Here is an 18,113-nt window from a genome sequence, read left to right as displayed (position 1 = left end):
AATGAGAGCAAGCTTTGATGCTAGAGGCACGTACTCTGGTGCTTGTAGATAGTTATTGATGATGAGGGTTGTTGATCTGGCGATTACCTGCAGAGGGATGATGGGAATGGTCCTCTTGCCAAGAGCCCAAGCACAGGCCATCAGAAGACTGTCCTTCTCCATTCTCTTCTCTTTTACTCCTCCTGCCTCAGCCAGACGATCTCTTTTTCTGGCCCACCTTAGCCCAAGCCCCTTTGGGCTTTAGTCAAGTGCCAGCCTTTCCCCTCCGAGCCATCAAATGGCTCTTTGGGACCCTAAGGGCACAGACCTGGGCAGAGATGAGGCAGGCCGTCTGCCTACCACAGAGCCCCCAGCTCCCCATGCCTCCACCACCAGTCAGGAACCAGGGGACATCAGCAGTGGCCATTTTACAGATGAGTAAGACAGGGAAGGGAAATCATTTGCTCTCATTAAAAGTTTGTTTATTGAGAGTGAGAGAGAGAGAGAGAGAGAGAGAGAGAGAATCCCAAGCAGGCTTCTCACTGTCAGCACAGAGCCAGATGTGGGGCTTGAACTCACAAGCCATAAGATCATGACCTGAGCCGAAACCGAGAGACGGACGCTTAACTGACTGAGCCACCCAGGCACCTCACATTTGGTCTCATTCAAAAGACCAAGGCCCAAACAAGAATTCAGGTCTGTCCCTCCTCTTCTCCTGGGACTCTTGATGGGCAAGGGATTGGGATTTGCACTTGAGCTTCACCTGAGCTCAGAGTAGCTCAGAATAGCCTGGAGAGTAACCATCACACCCTGATTCACAAATAAGAAAATGACATTCCCACCTCTTTCAATAGCATTGATCTTCTCAAGTCCACCGGGCAGGCCTGGCCCAGCTGCCTTTAATGTTTTTCCTGTCCCACAGGAGTCACAGAAAAGTCCAGACGTTGGTATGGCCACCTCTTTTTTTTTTTTTTTGAAGTTTATTCGTTTCTTAGAGAGAGAGGGAGAGAGAGAGAGAGCACAAGCAGGGGAGGGGCAGAGAGAGGGAGACAGAGAATCCAAAGCAGGCTCCAGGCTCTGAGCCGTCAGCACAAAGTCCGATGCAGGGCTCGAACCCACAAACCTTGAGCTATGACCTGAGCTGAAGTCAGTAGCTCAACTGACTGAGCCACCCAGGCGCCCCGGGATGGTCACCTCTTATACATGTATCTGTGTCCCCCAGAGAACCCTGTTAATGGAGGATATTCATTGTGGTGTTTAGAATAACCCAGAAAATCCCACAAATGGGACTGGCCAAACAAATGATCACACATCCTTACCATGGAAGTCAGTGTGGCCTGGAGAATGGTGACACACAGCACTTACCATGTACATATGCACTGGGTACCATATGCACTCTGATCTAATCCTTGCAGCAACCCTATGAAGTAGAGATTATTACTGGAGTCATATTACAAATGAGAAAACTGTGGCACAGAGCAATTCAGTTCTTTGCCTAAGGTCACACAGTAAGTGATAGAGCCCGGATTCAAACTCAGAAATTCTGGTATCAGAGCCTGAGTTCTTAGCCACTGTGATTTAGTGTTATAGAAAGATGTTCCTGGCTTGGAAATTACTTATGATACACTCTTTGTGAAAAGAGCGAGTTAGCACACAGTATGTGCTATATAATCCCACTTTTGTAGGGGAAAAAAAACAAGGCATACGTTCACATGAATAGAAAAAAAAATCAGACAATTATACAAAAAGAAGGAGAGCTGGTTTTAGGAGATATTAAAAATCGCGGGTGCTTTATGTAAACTTTGTGCATGTCTGCATTTTCAAAGTTTTCTATGATAAATCTGCCCACCCCATGCAATAATAATAATTACTAACATTTATGGAGCATTTTCTATGCTTCTGACACTTACATGAACTTCACTCACTCACTTACATGTCACTTACATGACACTTACACTCACTCAATCCTCACAACCGCCCTGTGAGGTTGACACTGATTCTCCCTGCTTTACCGATGAGGAAACAGACTCAGAGATACCCATCATCCTACCCAAGTTCGCACAGCCGATCATTTGCAGAGCCAGGATTTGAACCCAGCTTGGCCGACTCCGGAGCTCACGTTTGTGGAATGAATGAATGATGGACTTAGCCACCCTTTAAACGGGCATGGCCAGAGCAGGATCACACCCTTGGCGTGGACAAACTTCCAGAGAGGGAACGGAGGACCCACCTACTTCCTCGGTCACTGCCGGTGACTGAGCTTTACAATGCTTCACTCAGATGAGGACGGCATGGTGAGTCTTCCCACGGAGTCCTGTTTTTCAGAAAACGCATGATTACGTGGGAACTCTGCAGTCTCTCTGCCTTGATTCATTGCACCTAGAGGGAGGCTGGTCGCTCGGATCAGATTGCCGCAGGCATGGCCTCCCTTGCCCACCTTCATTTCAATAACCCGGTTGCCGCTCATGCTTACGTAGCTTCACATTTGTAATCACCCCGTGAGGAAAGCAGAGCAGCTCGTCTTCTTTGACTCATAAGGAAATTGAGACTGTGAGTGGGTTACTAAATGGAAAGCAGAATTGCAAAGGAGTCACCAGCATAAGCCGTGGCGTCACACGGCCGTGGGTTGAGTCCCAACCCTACCATTTATTGGCTGTGTGACTTTGAGCACTCCCAAGCCTTTTCTGAGCAACAGTTCCTTCATCCATAAGAGACGGTGCCTGTACTCAGAGGCTTGAGGGGAAAAGAAAACGAGATGACGTATGCGGAATGCTGGGTCCAGTGCTTGGCATTCTGGAAATGGCAGCTGTTATTTATTCAACAAATATTTATGGATCACCTACTACGGACCGGACACTAGGTGCTGAGCTGCAATAGTCAAAAGTCCCTGTTCTCACGTTGCTCAGATCTGAGCTGCTGAGAGCGGGAGGGGTTATCTGGCAGGAAGAGGGTTTCAGGCAGGAGGAGCAGCAGGTGCGCACCGTGCTTTTTCCCCAACATTTTCTTAGGGAAAATTTCTAACGTACGCCAAAAAGGTTTGAAAGAATTCTACGACGGAAAGCCATTTACAACCCGCCTAGATTTGGCAAGTAACATTGAACTGTGTTGGGGTTTTTAAATTTTGTTTTATTATTTACTTATTTTTGAGAGTGCGTGTGCCTGCATGAGCAAGTGGGGGAGGGGCAGAGGGCGAGGGAGAGAGAGAATCTTAACCAGGCTCCACACCCAGGATCGTGAGATCATGACCTGAGCCAAAATCAAGAGTCGGACACTTAGCCGACTGAGCCACCCACTGTATTTGTTTTAGGACATAGCTGCCCTCGAATCCCTGTGCTTTCTTGTACCAGGTGAACTGCCTTGGTGATTTGGAGACAGAGTGTCTGGAACAGTAGTCAGAAAACAGGGACCTTTTGCAAGCGTTAGAGGGGCAGAAAGAAAGAAAATGGTGCTTTTGACAAATCTGCTGGGAGAGGTCCAGGGTGGGGGACACCTCCCTTCATTAAAGAAAGCCTGTTTGGCAAGGAGCTTGGTCCTCTCGTGGAGCAGCCAGTCCCTCACTGGGGCAGGGGCAGGACCCACAGGGGTTTCAGGTGCTGTGGAACCGGCTTCTGCCCACATTGAGTCTGCCAGCCCGTAAACAACCATCAGGGGGGCTCCAGGCACAGGGGCTGGCAGTGACTGAAAATCTTTAGTGTTCATCTGGCTGACATTTGGTGCCCCTGGGCAGGTGGGTCCAGCTGCCTGGTTTACAAGCTGCTGGTACAGGACCCAGGCCAGCCAGGGCCTTATTTATCCCCCACACGGGGGAGTTCCTCCTTAAGGAAGGCCAGAAATCAGAACCAGGGGGTGATCATGAGGGAATGCAGACTTCTGTCCCTGATCTCTAGGGGTCAGGGCACCTTCTCTCTGTTGCTACTGTTCAGGTGGCAGGGGGCTGGGAAGCCTCCTTTCCTAGACTTCTAGAATTGGAAGAGGGCTTAGCTAAAGCAAAAGAAACCAGTGTCCGTGGTTTACAGGCTGAATTCATTAATATATTGTTGGTTTTTTTTTTAACAAAAATGAGAACATACCTTACATACTGTATTATTACTTGCTTTTTCTACCAAATAGTGTATCCTCTGTGTCACTTTTGATACACCTTAAAAGCAATTCTTCTCGACGTTTCCACATATGTTCAGAACCACGGCTTTAGTGGCAAGATGTGTGGCCCGTAGTTTATTTACCTGTCCCTTACTATTAGACATTCGGCTTATTTTTGATTTTTTTCTTCTACAAATAAGCCGCACTGAGCAAGAATGAACTGATTTCCACTGCCTGTACGACCTTGGGTATGGCCTTCTGGGTGTGAGTCTATGCATCGAAAAACAAAATGACAAGATTCTACTGGGTGATTCAAATCCCCTGCAAATCACATATGAGTCACTTCTGAGACCTCACTGCCAAATAACCGTCAGCTTCTGTTTACATTCCTCTAGTGACAGGGTGTTTACTACCTCATGAGCAGCCTGTTTCACTGGACAGCTGTAATGGTCAATACAGGATCCATTCATGTTGGGCCCAAATGTGCCTCCCTGCAACTCCTAGTCTAGTTTTATTATCTGAGGCTTCACAAATTCAGTCTATACTCAGTGGCCAGTGGCTGGGGCCAGTGTCCAAAGCAAGAAAACTTCAATCCCTCCCTCCCTCCCTGCCTCCCTCCCTCTCTTTCTTTATGCTTGTTATACGTCCGACCTTCTGCTAGCCACAGGGATGTGAGCCTACCAAATTAGCTGCAGGGTCAGAACTGGATCCCAGGCGCTCTAAATCCCATTTCAAGGGACTGTCGAAGGCTGTGGGACAGGGGTGCTGAGGCTGGTGGCCTGCCTCCAATGAGCTACAACCACTCATGCCCCAGGCAGGATCCTGGGTTGCTCTGTGAGGAGGTGAGTAGGACTGGAGACAACCACAGCCTAGGGCTGGGGCAGGACCCTGCCAGGTTTTTACTAGAGCTGGACCCAAGTCTCCTTTTTATTCCCCCATCTACCCCTTAAAAGATTTACAAACAAGTAGATTTAAATACAGATTCAAATATAAATAATTTCAACTGTGTAACTCTGAGAAGTTAGTTCCCCTTGGGCCCTGTCTGTATCGTCCTCAGGGCTTAGTATTGTGCTTTGCTTCCATTCATTCATTCATTCATTCATTCCTTCTTGTTCAATATGTCCTTGTGAAGCACTCACTGGGTGCCCTTTCTGAGGTGGTAAGGTATTAAAGAGAAATTTTGTGAATCCAAATCCCCCTCTGAGCCTTAGTTTCCCCATCTATAAAAGAGGAGTGTTGACCTGTTCTCTACCTGTCTGGTGAGGGAAACTGAAGTAACGAGCAAAGGAGGGTTCTTATGTTTGGGTGCTGAGTGAATGAATGCCCTCTCTCTCTCTCTTTTTTTTTTTTTAACATTTATTTATTTGTGAGAGACAGTGAGAGACGGGGCACAAGCAGAGGAGGGGGGGCAGAGAGAGGGGGAGACACAGAATCCGACGCAGGCTCCCGGCTCTGAGCTGTCAGCACAGAACCCGACGCGGGGCTCGAACTCACGGACCGCGAGATCATGACCTGAGCCGAAGTCAGACGCCCAACCGACTGAGCCACCCAGGCGCCCCATGAATGGCGTCTTCTAAACTGAGCACAGTGCCTGCCGTAGAGTAGGAGCGCAGCAACTACTTGTGGAATGAATAAATAAATAGCGAATGAATGAGTTCATGTTGGAATAAGTGCATTTCTTCCCCCTCCCTGTCCTAGTCCCTCTGCTCCTGTGTTAACTCCATAGACAGGCCAGCAGAGCCAGGCTTGCAGCCTGAGATAAGGCTGTTGGCGGGTGTCTCCCCTATGACTCCCTTGAGGGGGGGACGAGGGCAGACGGCTGATGCCTGGAGCTGGTGTAAGTGCCGGACCCAGAATGGGCTCTAAGTACCCACCATCCATGCAGTGTTTCCTGCCCCTGTGGACCCTCGTGCTGGAGGTGGCTCTCATTGTCATCTTCTTCTTTTTCACCTCCTATGACACTTCCTCACAGGATCCGAAGAAGCTCATGGAGACCTATCGAGGTGAGTGTCCAGAGGGGAGGTGGTCACAGAGGCAAGTAGCAGGGACAAGGGAAGAGGAGGTCCGTGATCCTCCGGGGGCCTAGAGGTTCCTTTCCACAAAGTCGTTGAGTAAATAGGTTCCCACACCTTCTTCCGTGGGTTGTGCAAAGACCCAGCCAACAACGTAGGCTCTCCTTTAGGACCAGCGTGGACACCCCCTCTTGATGAAGCCTTCCTGGATGTGTCAGGGCAGTCCGGGGCCTCCTAGTCTGTATTTACAGAATTCCCTTTGCCAAATGGTCTTCGTAAGTCTCTGCTTCTCTGTCCCCTCCTCCCCTGTCTCCTTAACAGCAAGGAATTTCACGCTGTTCGGCTTTTAGTTTTTGTTTCCTGTTTGGGGGTCTCTCTTGTTCATTTCTGTGCCACCCGCCTTTCCGGGGCTTTGGTCTGTTGCCCCTCCTCCACCCCCAGCCTTCTCCTCACTTATTGGCCGGAAGTCTACATTCTGTCTGCAAACCCAGAGCCATAAGGTATGGCTGAAGAGGAGTGTAGAATGGTCGTTATTCTACATGCAGCTAAAAATAGTCACAGACTGTGACGAGGACAACTGTCAACGAGACGGGGGTGTCGCTTTTGCTTTTTTAATTTTTTAAAAATTATTATTATTTTTTAAATGTTGTTATTTTTGAGAGAGAGAGCATGAGCAGGGGAGGGGCAGAGAGCGAGGGGGCAGAAGATCCTAAGCGGCTCCGCACTGACAGCAGCGAGCCCGATGCGGGGCTGGAACTCACAAACTGTGAGATCATGACCTGACCCGAAGTCAGACACTCAACTGACTGAGTCAGCCAGGTGCCCCCTGGCTTTTTGCTTTTTTTAAAAAAAAATTGAGATGAGTTTCAAGTGATCTCAGGGGGACGATATCTTATCTATGATAATGGATGGGCCTCCTTGAGTGACCTCCCTGAGACAAAGCTGAACCTGGAGACTGGTTGAGTGCCTGCTTCTTCCTAAGAGATGTGAACTGGCTAGTTAGTTAAAGCAAAGGTAAGGCATCCCGGGGCCTCAGCAGCAGGAGTGGGACAAAGAGATGGGGGGGCGGGCGGGAGGGGGCAGGCAGGGAGGTAGGTGGGGGGAGGGAAGCATCTACACTTCAGGGGCTACCTAGGGAGGGGCCCTAGGCTTGTTGTACCTAACAAGCAAGGCCTAGGCACAATTTAAATTCATTTCAGTTTACCTTAATTCTTTTCAATCCAATACAGTGTAATTCAATGCATGCATGCATTCATTCATTCAACCCTGTTATCATATCCCTAAATGTGGGATTTAGACACATGCCAATCAGAGCTTATATTTCTTGAACTCCCACTATGTACCAGGCACTATTTAAATGCTTTATGTTGAACCCTCACAACAACCCCATGAGGTAGGTATGATTATGATCTGTTTTTCATACAAGGAAATTAGGCACATAGATGTTGAAGAGAGGTCACTCAGTAGCGACAGCATAGCAAATTTAAATTTACACAGCCTGGTTTTAGTTTCCACGCACTTAACCATTAGGCTTCACTGCCCCATTTTACAACGAGGTTGAGTCACTTGTCGTATAACCATTGGGTATAGGAGCCAGTATTTAAACTCTCTAGAGTGGCTCCAGGGTCCATGTTCAGCCTCGTGCTGTGCTGCTAGCATAAAGTGTCCTCAGACACTCACTTTCCATAGGAGCACAGAGAAGAGCCCATAACCTGGGCAAGGGAGTGGACAGTGTCAGGGAAGGCTTCTGGAAGGAAGTGACTGCCCAGCCAGGTCTTGGAGGCTCAGTAGGAGCCAACCATGTGAAAATGGATCATCATCCAGAGTGAGAGGACAGCAAGAGCCATTGTGTGTGTACTCATTGGAGTGGACCAGGTGAAGGCTTAACATTGCAACACTGGAGCACCAAGATGGGGGTAGGACATGGTAGACCGACTGGATTGAGTCTAGAGTTTGACCCTCATGCTGCTGACCTAATAGGACGAGTTTGGGTTCAGGTTATGGCGACATGCACCATATTTACATGTTACAGGCCAAGTACTGCTACATTAATATCTTTTATACATGATAATAACACACACACACAAATTAGAAAATCTGAAAGAGGTCAAATGAAATACATAATATTTTCAAATTACGGGTTGTGAGGGTACCAGGACCAGTCAATCTCGAGGCAAGGCCCATTGTTCCCATTACCGAGAAAGAATGTAAATCCATTCCTAGAGTCTTCTTGATAATTTCAAATTCTCTTGGTTGACTTCCTGTCAGATCTAATTAGACTGACTTCTTTTCAACTTTGTGACCAGTAAAGAGTTTGCACAACTCTTTGCCCTTTTTTTTTTTTTCATACACTTGGCTGCCATTACGGTTTTGCCTCATTCGGTGGTTTCAGGCAGGTGTCCGTTCCGTGAAGGTTAGTTGAACTAGAACTGGGTAACCTAATCTGTCAACTCACTTAATCTAATCCAGTCCAGGGGAACAACAATGTTATTCAAACCTGCCAATTCCAAAAAGACATTTTTGAGACAATCAGCAAGAATCCTGTACAATACCGAGGAATTGTTGTTAGTTTTGTTAAGTCTGAGAGCAGCACGCTGGGTTTTTTTTTAAAGGCCCTATCTGCTAGAGAGATATACTGAAATGAGGCAATGTCTGGGGCTTGCTTTATGCCAAAAAAAAAAAAAAAAAAGAAAGAAAAAGAAAAAAAAGAAAAAGAAAAGAAAGAAAGAAAAAGAAAACAGTGGAAAAGGATAATAAAATAAGATTGGCCCCGTGTGACAGTCATCAAAACTGGGAATGGGCACAGGACATTCATCAAGTGACTCTCTGCTCTTGCATATGCTTAAACTTTTCCATAATCCATAATCAAATTTAAAACAAAAACAAAACGAAATCCTGCCATCCGTTGCAACGATGAATACAGAGAAACAGATGTCCCCTCTTCCCTGTGGCCCAATACTCCCCTCAGGCCACCTTCCAAAGCTAGGAGACTAGAAGCTGTCTGACATCCCGAACAGGCAGAGGAGGCTCCTGGGGTAACGTGGATCTTAAATACTCTCAGAAATGCAAACTTCACCCAGGGCCTTTGGAGGAAGAGGCGCCTGGATCAGTGGTTCTCAAAGTGTGGTCCCCAGAGCAGCCACCTCAGCCACGGGCACCTCAGGAATTTGTTAGAAATGCAGATTCCCAAGCCCAGTCCATACCTATCCATCAGAAATGTTCAGGGTAGGGCCCAGCAACCTGAATTTTCCCAAGCAAGCCCTCAAAGTGACTCTTATGCATGTGAAAAGTTTGACAAACGTCGGAGCCAGACAGATTCAAACCCCGCCTCTGCCTCTCCTTAGCTGTGAGACCTTGGGCAAATTATTCACCGTCTCTCTGCTTCATTGCTATCACAAGACAATAGCACTTTCTCCATACGTTGTTGAAAGGATTGGAAGAACAAACACATATAAAGACTGATTAAACGTATTTGCTTTTATTATTAATAGACTTTAATTTCTTTTATTTTTTAAATACCATTTTTTAATGTTTACTTATTTTTGAGAGAGAGAGAGAGAGAGAGAGAGAGAGAGATTGACCAAGCATGAGTGGGGGAGGGACAGAGAGAGAGGGGGACACAGAGTCCGAAGCAGGCTCCAGGCTCTGGCTGTCAGCACAGAGCCCGACATGGGGCTCGAACTCATGAACTGTGAGATCATGACCTGAGCCGAAGTCAGACGCTTAACCGACTGAGCCACCCAGGCGCCCCAGTTCCTTATACTTTTATAAAAACAAACAAAACTGGAAGGGCTAATATGTTCCTCCGGGAGCCCCTGTGGATCTTCTGGAGCATCTTCTGAGGTGTGCGTTCCCTACGTTGGCGACCACCGTCCACACGGCCAGCGATGAGACCAAATGGGCAGGGACCATGAGGGAGAAGCAAAGAGTCCCAACATTCAAGCGATAGCTAGGAGATCAAATGAGCTGTACCCGGTGAAAGTGAAAGGAGCTCAGGATGGCTTTAGACGTGTGGTTGGGTATATGGACGTGCCAATTCCTGAGGTGAGAAGCAGGTTCGTGAAATGAACAATGATATATTCACTCTAGGATTGGGGATGAGGTGCCTCTGAGATGCTTAGGGGAAGCAGAGTGTATCAGCTATCCATTGCTGCATAACAGACCGCCCCCAAACGTAGTGACTTCAAATGGCCATTTTGATTTGTTAATGGCCATTCGATTTGTTCCCGATTGTGATTAAGTGGTTCAGCGATACGGGTGGGGCCCAGCCAGGTGGTTCTTCTGTCGGTTTCCTAGGCTCCCTCGTGCATGTGCAGCCTGGAGGTTTGACTGGGGTGGGACGGCCTCATTCACATGTTTGGCGGGTGATGCTGGCTGGTAGTGAATGTGATGTGGCTCCATCACCCTAGCCCAGACTTCTTCACATGGTAGCGGAATAGTTACTGCTGCAAAAGAGGGTAAGCCCCAATGGGTGGGTGCTTTTCAAACCTCTGCTCCTATCGTGTTTACTCATGTCTCATTGGCCAAAGCAAATCACAAGGCCCAACCCCAGGGGGGAGGGGCCTATACTGGAAGGCATGATTCCTTCATTGGAACCCATTACCGTAATGATCTATACACAGAGCCTCTTCCAGGACTGCCAGACTGGGGGAACATCCTGGGCTCTGCACTGTGGATACTACCCAACTCCCCTTACTCCCCAAAGGGAGGAGAGCTACTAAAATACATGAAGGGCTTTCCCACTGACCTATAAATATGGTACCCCCAAATCCTAGAACGTCCCATATCTTAGCCTTGGCTGTCCCCTTTGATTGGGAAATCTCTTTTTCTATTCCCAGAATGCTGTAGGGGTGAAGGTAGGGTGGGAGTAGAGGCTATTGGGGAGCAGAAATCAGCATGGGGCACTATGGGTGGTCCCAGTCTGGGGCTGCCGAGATCTTCCCAGTCAGCAGTGGGGAGAATAGTGCGGAAGTCGAGCCTCCTAAGGGACAGAAGCTGGGTCTGGCTTCAGAGCTCTTGGTGCTGGCGTGCCTGCAGGCCAGAGGAAGGAGCAAAGGCGGGTGGGAACACAGAGCTAGGATCACAGGGGCAGCCAGGCCAGAGGAGGGGGGGGAAGAGTCTTGCCCAAAGTCACACAGCTAATGAGTGGTAGGCACAGGATACGTGATTTGCGCGAACCGGCGAAAATGTTCGTGACAATCCTCTGAGCAGGCACCATTGTTTCACACCCATTTTACAGATTAGGCAGCTGGGACACAGAGGTAGAGGCAGCCTCTGGACCCTGACAACCTGACTCAGTCCATACTCTTCACCATTATACTATGTGTGCTATACGGAGAGGCACGATGTGTGGTGGTTAAACCCAGATGGTCCAGATTCAGATTGCTCACCGTTTGCTAGCTGTGTGACCTGGGCTAGTTACAGCACCTCTCTGTGCCTCCCTTTCCCTATATGTAAAATGTGGGTAGCAAATAGGACGTACTGCGCGAAGTTGCTGTCGGTTAAAGCTGTCAGGCACTTAGAAGGGGGCCTGGGGGAGGGGGGCGCACCACATACGTGGTTGCTGTTACAATGCTGGTAACAAGGGCCTTGTCTCAACACTGGCCTCTCAGGCTAGACCCTTTCTGCAAGCCATGGGGCTTTCATAAAATTCTCCGGAGGCCTGTCTTAGACTGTAAAATTCCCCTCTGGGGCCCAGTCACAGGGGCCCCTGTCGCACATCCACTCCTTATCACCCCTGAACACCTTAGAGGCCATTAGCCTATCAGCCCAGCAGCCGACGTGGGGTGCAGCGCAGGCTCTGAGAGGTGGAGGCTGGCACCACTGGGGATGCTCTGAGCTGGGACCTGGCCCTGAAGTGGGGGTCCGGATAATGAGACCTAGGAAGAATCAGAGAGGGGCCTGGGAGACCAGGAGAAGAAGCAGGAGAGTGCAGGGAGCGGAAAGGCCTGAATTCTAACGTCATGGACTGATTCATTTAGGGTGAATGGGCTCTGTCGACAGCTCCCAGAAACTGCCACCCTAACTTTATCCCGCTGGGTGGAGTACAGCTCCTCCCTTAGGGACAGTGTGGGGCCTTGGGGAGGAAGGCCCCGAGCTCCTACACCGGGCAGCGGTGGGGATGGTAGCTGTGCCTGATAAAGCCCCCCCACCCGAGATCCTCTGACTTCCTCCTCCTTAGGGCCCCCGCCTCTGCCCTATCCCGGTCACCCTCCTCTCCCCACCCATTGATCCTCTCCTCAGAATATGCCAGAGTTGGGGCGCCTGGGTGGCTCAGTCGGTTAAGCGTCCGACTTCGGCTCAGGTCGTGATCTCACGGCTCGTGGGTTCGAGCCCCTCGTCGGGCTCTGTGTTGACAGCTCAGAGCCTGGAGCTTGCTTCGGGTTCTTGTGTCCCTCTCTCGCTCTGCCCCTCCCCCACTCATGCTCTCTCTCTCTCTCTCTCTCTCTCTCTCTCTCTGTCTCTCAAAAATAAATAAACATTAAATATTAAAAAAAAAAAAAGAATATGCCAGAGTTATAAGGGCCTTAGAGAGTACCAAGTCCAACACCTACATGTTTACAGAGAGAGAAATTGAGGCCCAAAAGAGGACAAGGACCTTGCCTGAGGTCCCTTAGTGAGGTGGGGGCGGACAAGAGCAAGAAACAGCCCAGCCCGGTTAAAGAGCACCATACCTGGGGGTCAGAGTTCGGTTCTGCTGCCAGCATGCTCTGTGGCCTTGAGGAGGTCACAGGCTCTCTCTGGTCTGCTTCTATACAACGGGAGGAAAATGAAAGGGTCTCCCGACTCATGGAATCTTCAGTAAGTCTGGACCCTATGCATTTAGAGTTGCTGCTAAATGGCACACGGGTTGGGCTTAACAGCAGTCTTTAAGACAAGATTGAATTTGAATGCTGAAAGCGGGGTGTCTGATCTCTAGTTGGCCACAGGCCCTTTCATCCATACGGTTTCCTGCTTGGGTCCTGAAGGCATTTGAGCGCTCCCAAGAGGAATGCCCTGTACAACATGTGCCCTGTCACCTCCATTCCCAAGAGGGTGTCAACAGGAGACTGAAATGTTGCCTGCACCTTTCTCTCCCCCCATGTCAGGGGAGAAGGGGCAAAAAGTTGAATCAATGCCCTTTCTCACCTACTCCCCAAGTTCCCAGACCCTTTGGGGTCCCCAGGGGTCTCCAACATCCTGGTGTGATCAGATTGTTTGGGGACACGTTAACACCCACCCAAGTTTGATGTGTACGACCCTAGGTCTATGCATTTCTCAATGAAAGTGGGTTTAAATGTAACTTGAAGGGGCTTTCTGAGACTTTGGAGAGTTCTGGAAACGAGTGCTTCCTCGTTGTCATCAGGGCCAAGGCTCGAGGCCCGCGGAGAGCAGGCGGGTTCTGGTAACCGTGACGGTGAAGAGAATGACGGCGGTGCTGGTGAATCGTCACCACTTACGGAGTGCCAAGCACTTGAACAAAATATCACTTCCTTCAGCTCTCCAGTCCCCTCGGGGGTGGGTATAATTGCCCTTATTTAGCTGACGAGGAAGGTACGGCACCTCCGAGGGCACACAGCTATGAGGTTGAAGCATATATAAAATGCCATTTTTGGGGGCTCCTGGGTGGCTCAGTCGGTTAAGCGGCCGACTTCGGCTCAGGTCACGATCTTGCGGTCCATGAGTTCGAGCCCTGCATTGGGCTCTGTGCTGACCGCTCAGAGCCTGGAGCCTGTTTCAGATTCTGTGTCTCCCTCTCTCTGACCCTCCCCCGTTCATGCTCTGTCTCTCTCTGTCTCAAAAATAAATAAACGTTAAAAAAAATTAAAAAAAATAAATAAATAAAATGCCATTTTTATAGGTCAAAAATGGCCAAATGTTGGCAATTTTAATACGGTTTAACCTAATGGGGAATGACAGAACTGGGACCAAACAGAAGTGTCTAAACTTGAAGGCTGTGCTTTCTTTGGTGCGTGTGTGTGTGTGCGTGTTCTTTTGTTTGTTTTTGTTCACTGTCTAAGTGCTGGTTGTAGAAAATTTAAACACAGAAAAAGAAAAGGAGAAAAAAAAGTAAAACTCTCCCCAAACCAGAGGATAATATTCATCGGGGGAAAAATTCTTGCAAGTTCTCTCCCTGGGTATTTATACATGTGAAATAGTCGGTGTTTGTTGATCAGTCTTTCTGTCCTGAGTGATGGTGGGCTATTATAGCATCAGACTCTGGGGACCCGACAAAGGGTGTGATCGTTTTTCCCATTGAGCGGGTGAGAAAACTGAGAGCAGATAGTGTGGTGGGTGAAGGCACAGGCTTCGGGGCAGACCATCTAGGTTTAAATCTGGCTGTATGAGCTGGGGTGAGTTACTTCACTCCTCTGTGGCTCAGCCTTCACATCTGTGACATGGTGATAAGAACAGCACCCGCCTTGGAAGGTGGCTGTACGAAATAAGTGAGATGGTCTGTGTGAGGTGATTAAAATCCTGGCTGGCTCAGTCCGGAGAGCGTGGGATTCTTGATCTCAGGGTCATGAGTTCGAGCCCCGCGTTGGGCAGAGAGATTACTTCGAAAAAGTAAATAAAAGAGTGTTGCCGTATGGGAAACACTTAATACATGTAGGCTGCTACTAAAGTTCAGAGATATCACACAACTACCTTAAGCCGCACAGCTGGAAACTGCTAGAGCCCTGATTTGAACCCACGTTTGTCAAGCTGCGAACCATTTTTCAAGCTTGGAAGTAAATACAAGGGTCCACCCTTTTCCTTTTGCTGGACCTCTCCCTGCCATTAGGCAAGTCTCTGGCGCTCACCTGCCACAGCAGCCCTTGAGCAGGGTCCAAGGCTGGAAAAAGGTGAGGGTCACTCAGAAGGCCCTGGTGCTTTCTGCCTGAACCCTGGGTCCCTCCCAGCAAGGGACAAAGGGAGAGAGCTGTTTTCTGCAAGGATAATCTGGTTCTTATCAACAGAACTTCGGGACCTGCTTCTGCCCCTCTTTTCTGGGCCAAGTCACTGGCTTCTGTGGCCTTATTTTCTTTCTTTTTAAAAAAAATTTTTTTAATGTTTATTTATTTTTGAGAGAGAGAGAAAGAGACACAGAGCACAACTGGGGGAGCGGCAGAGAGAGAAGGGGAAACACAGAATCCGAAGCAGATTCCAGGCTCTGAGCTGTCAGCGGATGAGCTGTCAGAGCCCAATGCAGGGCTGGAACCCATGAACCGTGAGATCATGACCTGAGCCAAAGTCAGATGCTTAACCAACTGAGCCACCCAGGTGCCCCATGTGGCCTTATTTTCTCACGTACATGATCAGGAGGTTGAATCTGATCCTCCACAGCAGCGGTAATTACCTTCATTGAATGTCACCTGTGTGCCAAGCATCGATCCAGATGTTTTACACATGTTCATTCCATCGAGTTTAGTAATAATAATTGCTACATTTACTGAGCACTTACTATGGGCCAGGCCCTGCCTTTGTGCCTACCCAGCATTAGCTCATCGAATCTTTGCCTCAGCCCTGCCTGCTATGTATTTTCCCCATGATTCAGATGAGAAGACTGAGGCTCAAAGAGGCAAAGCAACTTGCCCAATGATCCTTAATGATCCCTTCCAGCTGCCACCCCACAAATTCACGCGGAATGTAGGTACATTCTAATTCTGTAAGTTCTATAAATTCCAATTTCATACAACTTTCCATCTCGTCTGCCTCCCTTTCCCCTTCTCCATATCTGCTCCTGGGCAGTCCTGCAGGATGTTACCATCATGGTGGCCCTTGGCTTTGGCTTCATCAACTCGTCTTTGCGGAGATACGGCTGGAGCAGCGTGGCCTTCAACCTCTTCTTGCTGGCCCTGGTGGTGCAGTGGGCAGTCCTACTGGATGGGTTCCTAGAGCAGCTCTCCCCTAAGAAGGTGGTCATCAAACTGTCCAGGTAACCAGACAGTGGCTGGATCGTTTTGTGGATCCTTGAGGTATGGGGCCCAAGAGGGCTGGTTCTAGAATAGCTGGGATGTCCCCTTGAAGCCATGCGATATTGGGATATACCCTCACAAATTATCCACTCTTTATCTAAAATTCAAATTGGGGGCGCCCGGGTGGCTCAGTCGGTTGAGCGTCCGACTTCGGCTCAGGTCACGATCTCACGGTCCGTGAGTTCGAGCCCCACGTCGGGCTCTGGGCTGATGGCTCAGAGCCTGGAGCCTGCTTCCGATTCTGTGTCTCCCTCTCTCTCTGCCCCTCCCCCGTTCATGCTCTGTCTCTCTCTGTCTCAAAAATAAATAAACGTTAAAAAAAAATTTAAAAAAAAATTCAAATTGAACTGGGAATCCTGTATTTTCTCTGACAACCCCGGGCTCAGATCTACAGCCCTCCCCAAGTCCTTTCTTTATTATTGACTGTGATTTTGTAAAGTTACACGAGCAGCATGGGTTCAAAGAAAAATGAATAGAGATTGCAGAAAAAAAAAAAAAAAGAACTATCACAGTCTCTTGAAAATAAAAAAGTATTGCTAGTCCTCAAATGTTGGTGAGCAAGAAATAGCCACGCCTTTCAATTCAGGTTGATCCATTTGGCTGTGTTTATATGAAACTCTTAGAAGTAGCAAAATGACCCATGTTGCTAGGAGTCAGAATAATGGTTACATGGGGAATGTGATGATTACTGAATAGGAAGGAGCAGTCCATAGAGCATGCAAACCTTCATCTCGGCGGCATGAGTTCAAGGTCCACGTTGGGCATGGGGCCGAGCCCCCCGCCAAAAAAAAAGACAAAAAATTTTTTAAAATTAAAAAAGCCGTTAGCCCATGACAGGAGAAACTAGGTAGAATTTACCTTGAAAATTGGTTTTTGGTTTTCTCCACCTCTGAATCTCTGTCCTGCCCGGATGATGATGGTAAATCCCATCTTGGGGGACCTGTCAGCTCTCCAGGCCACTCCATCCTCCCCTCTGAAGCCCTGCATCTCTGAGCACCGCTGTTGAACATCTCCCTGTGAGCCAAACACTGTACCAGGCAGTGCACAAACATGGCTTCGTTTAACCCTTCCAGCAGCGGGCTAACTGGTGTCCAGGCTCCGAGAGCATAAGGCACTTACCAAGGGGCACACGGTTAAGGGGTGGAAAATGGCTTTAGCCTTTAACTATCCGTATGCAGCCCTTCCCACACACTCCAGGGTGGTCAGAACACGAAACATACAGAGCCCGGTCGGTTCTCTACTGACCCTGATGAAAACCTCCACATTTTTTTCTTCTAACAAGTTTTAGGCTAATCCCCACGGGGATTCAATCTGTCCCCGCCCCATCCCCCCAAGAAACACCTGGGAAGAGGCAAAGGGCACTCTCCGGAGGAGCTCTGACAGCGGTGGCCCTGGTCTGGCATTGCTGCTGCCTTGGCTTAAGGTCACACAAACTTTCAGCCTCCTGCACCTACTGTCCAGGCATCTCTGGGCTGCTCCTTCTAAGGTCCCCCGCCCACAGGGACCAACTTGTTCTTGACTCAATCCAGGAAGACAAGAAGAGGCCCTTTGCAGCCTGAGTGAACTCCCCTGCCCCGCCTCTGACTGCTTGGATCCTCCCAGCTGTGACGCCCCCCCCCCGCCCCCCCCAGACTGGCTTCCCAGATTGGAACAGAGAGCTTCTTCCCGACCTTTCCAGGGGCTGGGCTGGTGCAGGGGACGGGGCCAGGCTTGCCTCCGGTACAGCGCCCTCCCCTTCCCCCTCGGCCTCCCCTGAGCTGTGCAGCCTGACTTGGCACTGAGTTGCTTTGAGTCACCGATGACCAGTCCCTTCAGGGCAGGGGCCTGTCCCACTCAGCTTTGTCCTTTGTTTTCCTCCCGTAGTGAAGACTTAGTAAATGGTTACTGGAACAAAATGAAAATCAAAAGAACCCTGAAAGTTGTGATATTTTTAATGCTGTATTTTGAAAGGTTCAGGAGGCCTCCCCAGAAGATAGTGGCGATAACCAACCATTGTGCTTGAAATATATCAACTCAGTTTACCCTTAGCATAGCCTCATAGGCCTTGCCTCCACCTTATAGGCGAGGACACAGAAGCACAGAGTGGTTCAGTGATTTGCCCAAG

At 49.0% G+C, this 18,113-nt stretch overlaps 1 protein-coding gene across 4 annotated transcripts in view; it reads left to right on the top strand.

The window, feature by feature from the left end:
* Positions 1–5,801: 5,801 nt before the first annotated feature.
* RHCE (Rh blood group CcEe antigens) overlaps positions 5,802–18,113 on the top strand; it is a 38,444-nt gene continuing 26,132 nt past the window's right edge. The window contains exons 1-2 of one of the 4 annotated variants that reach the window (XR_006220922.1): positions 5,802–6,062; positions 15,783–15,969. Coding sequence is in view for 3 of the 4 variants with exons in the window: in XM_042995273.1 (XP_042851207.1) it covers positions 5,882–6,062; positions 15,783–15,969 (368 nt within the window). In the remaining variant the exon portion in view is untranslated. The remainder of the gene's footprint in view (positions 6,063–15,782; positions 15,970–18,113) is intronic. The other 3 variants (XM_042995273.1, XM_042995272.1, XM_007083661.3) reach the window with 3 other exon arrangements.

This window comes from Panthera tigris, chromosome C1, assembly GCF_018350195.1.
Source record: "Panthera tigris isolate Pti1 chromosome C1, P.tigris_Pti1_mat1.1, whole genome shotgun sequence".
NCBI lineage: Eukaryota > Metazoa > Chordata > Mammalia > Carnivora > Felidae > Panthera > Panthera tigris.
Note: the sequence above shows the minus strand (reverse complement) of the source record. Positions and strands in the feature narration are given on the sequence as shown.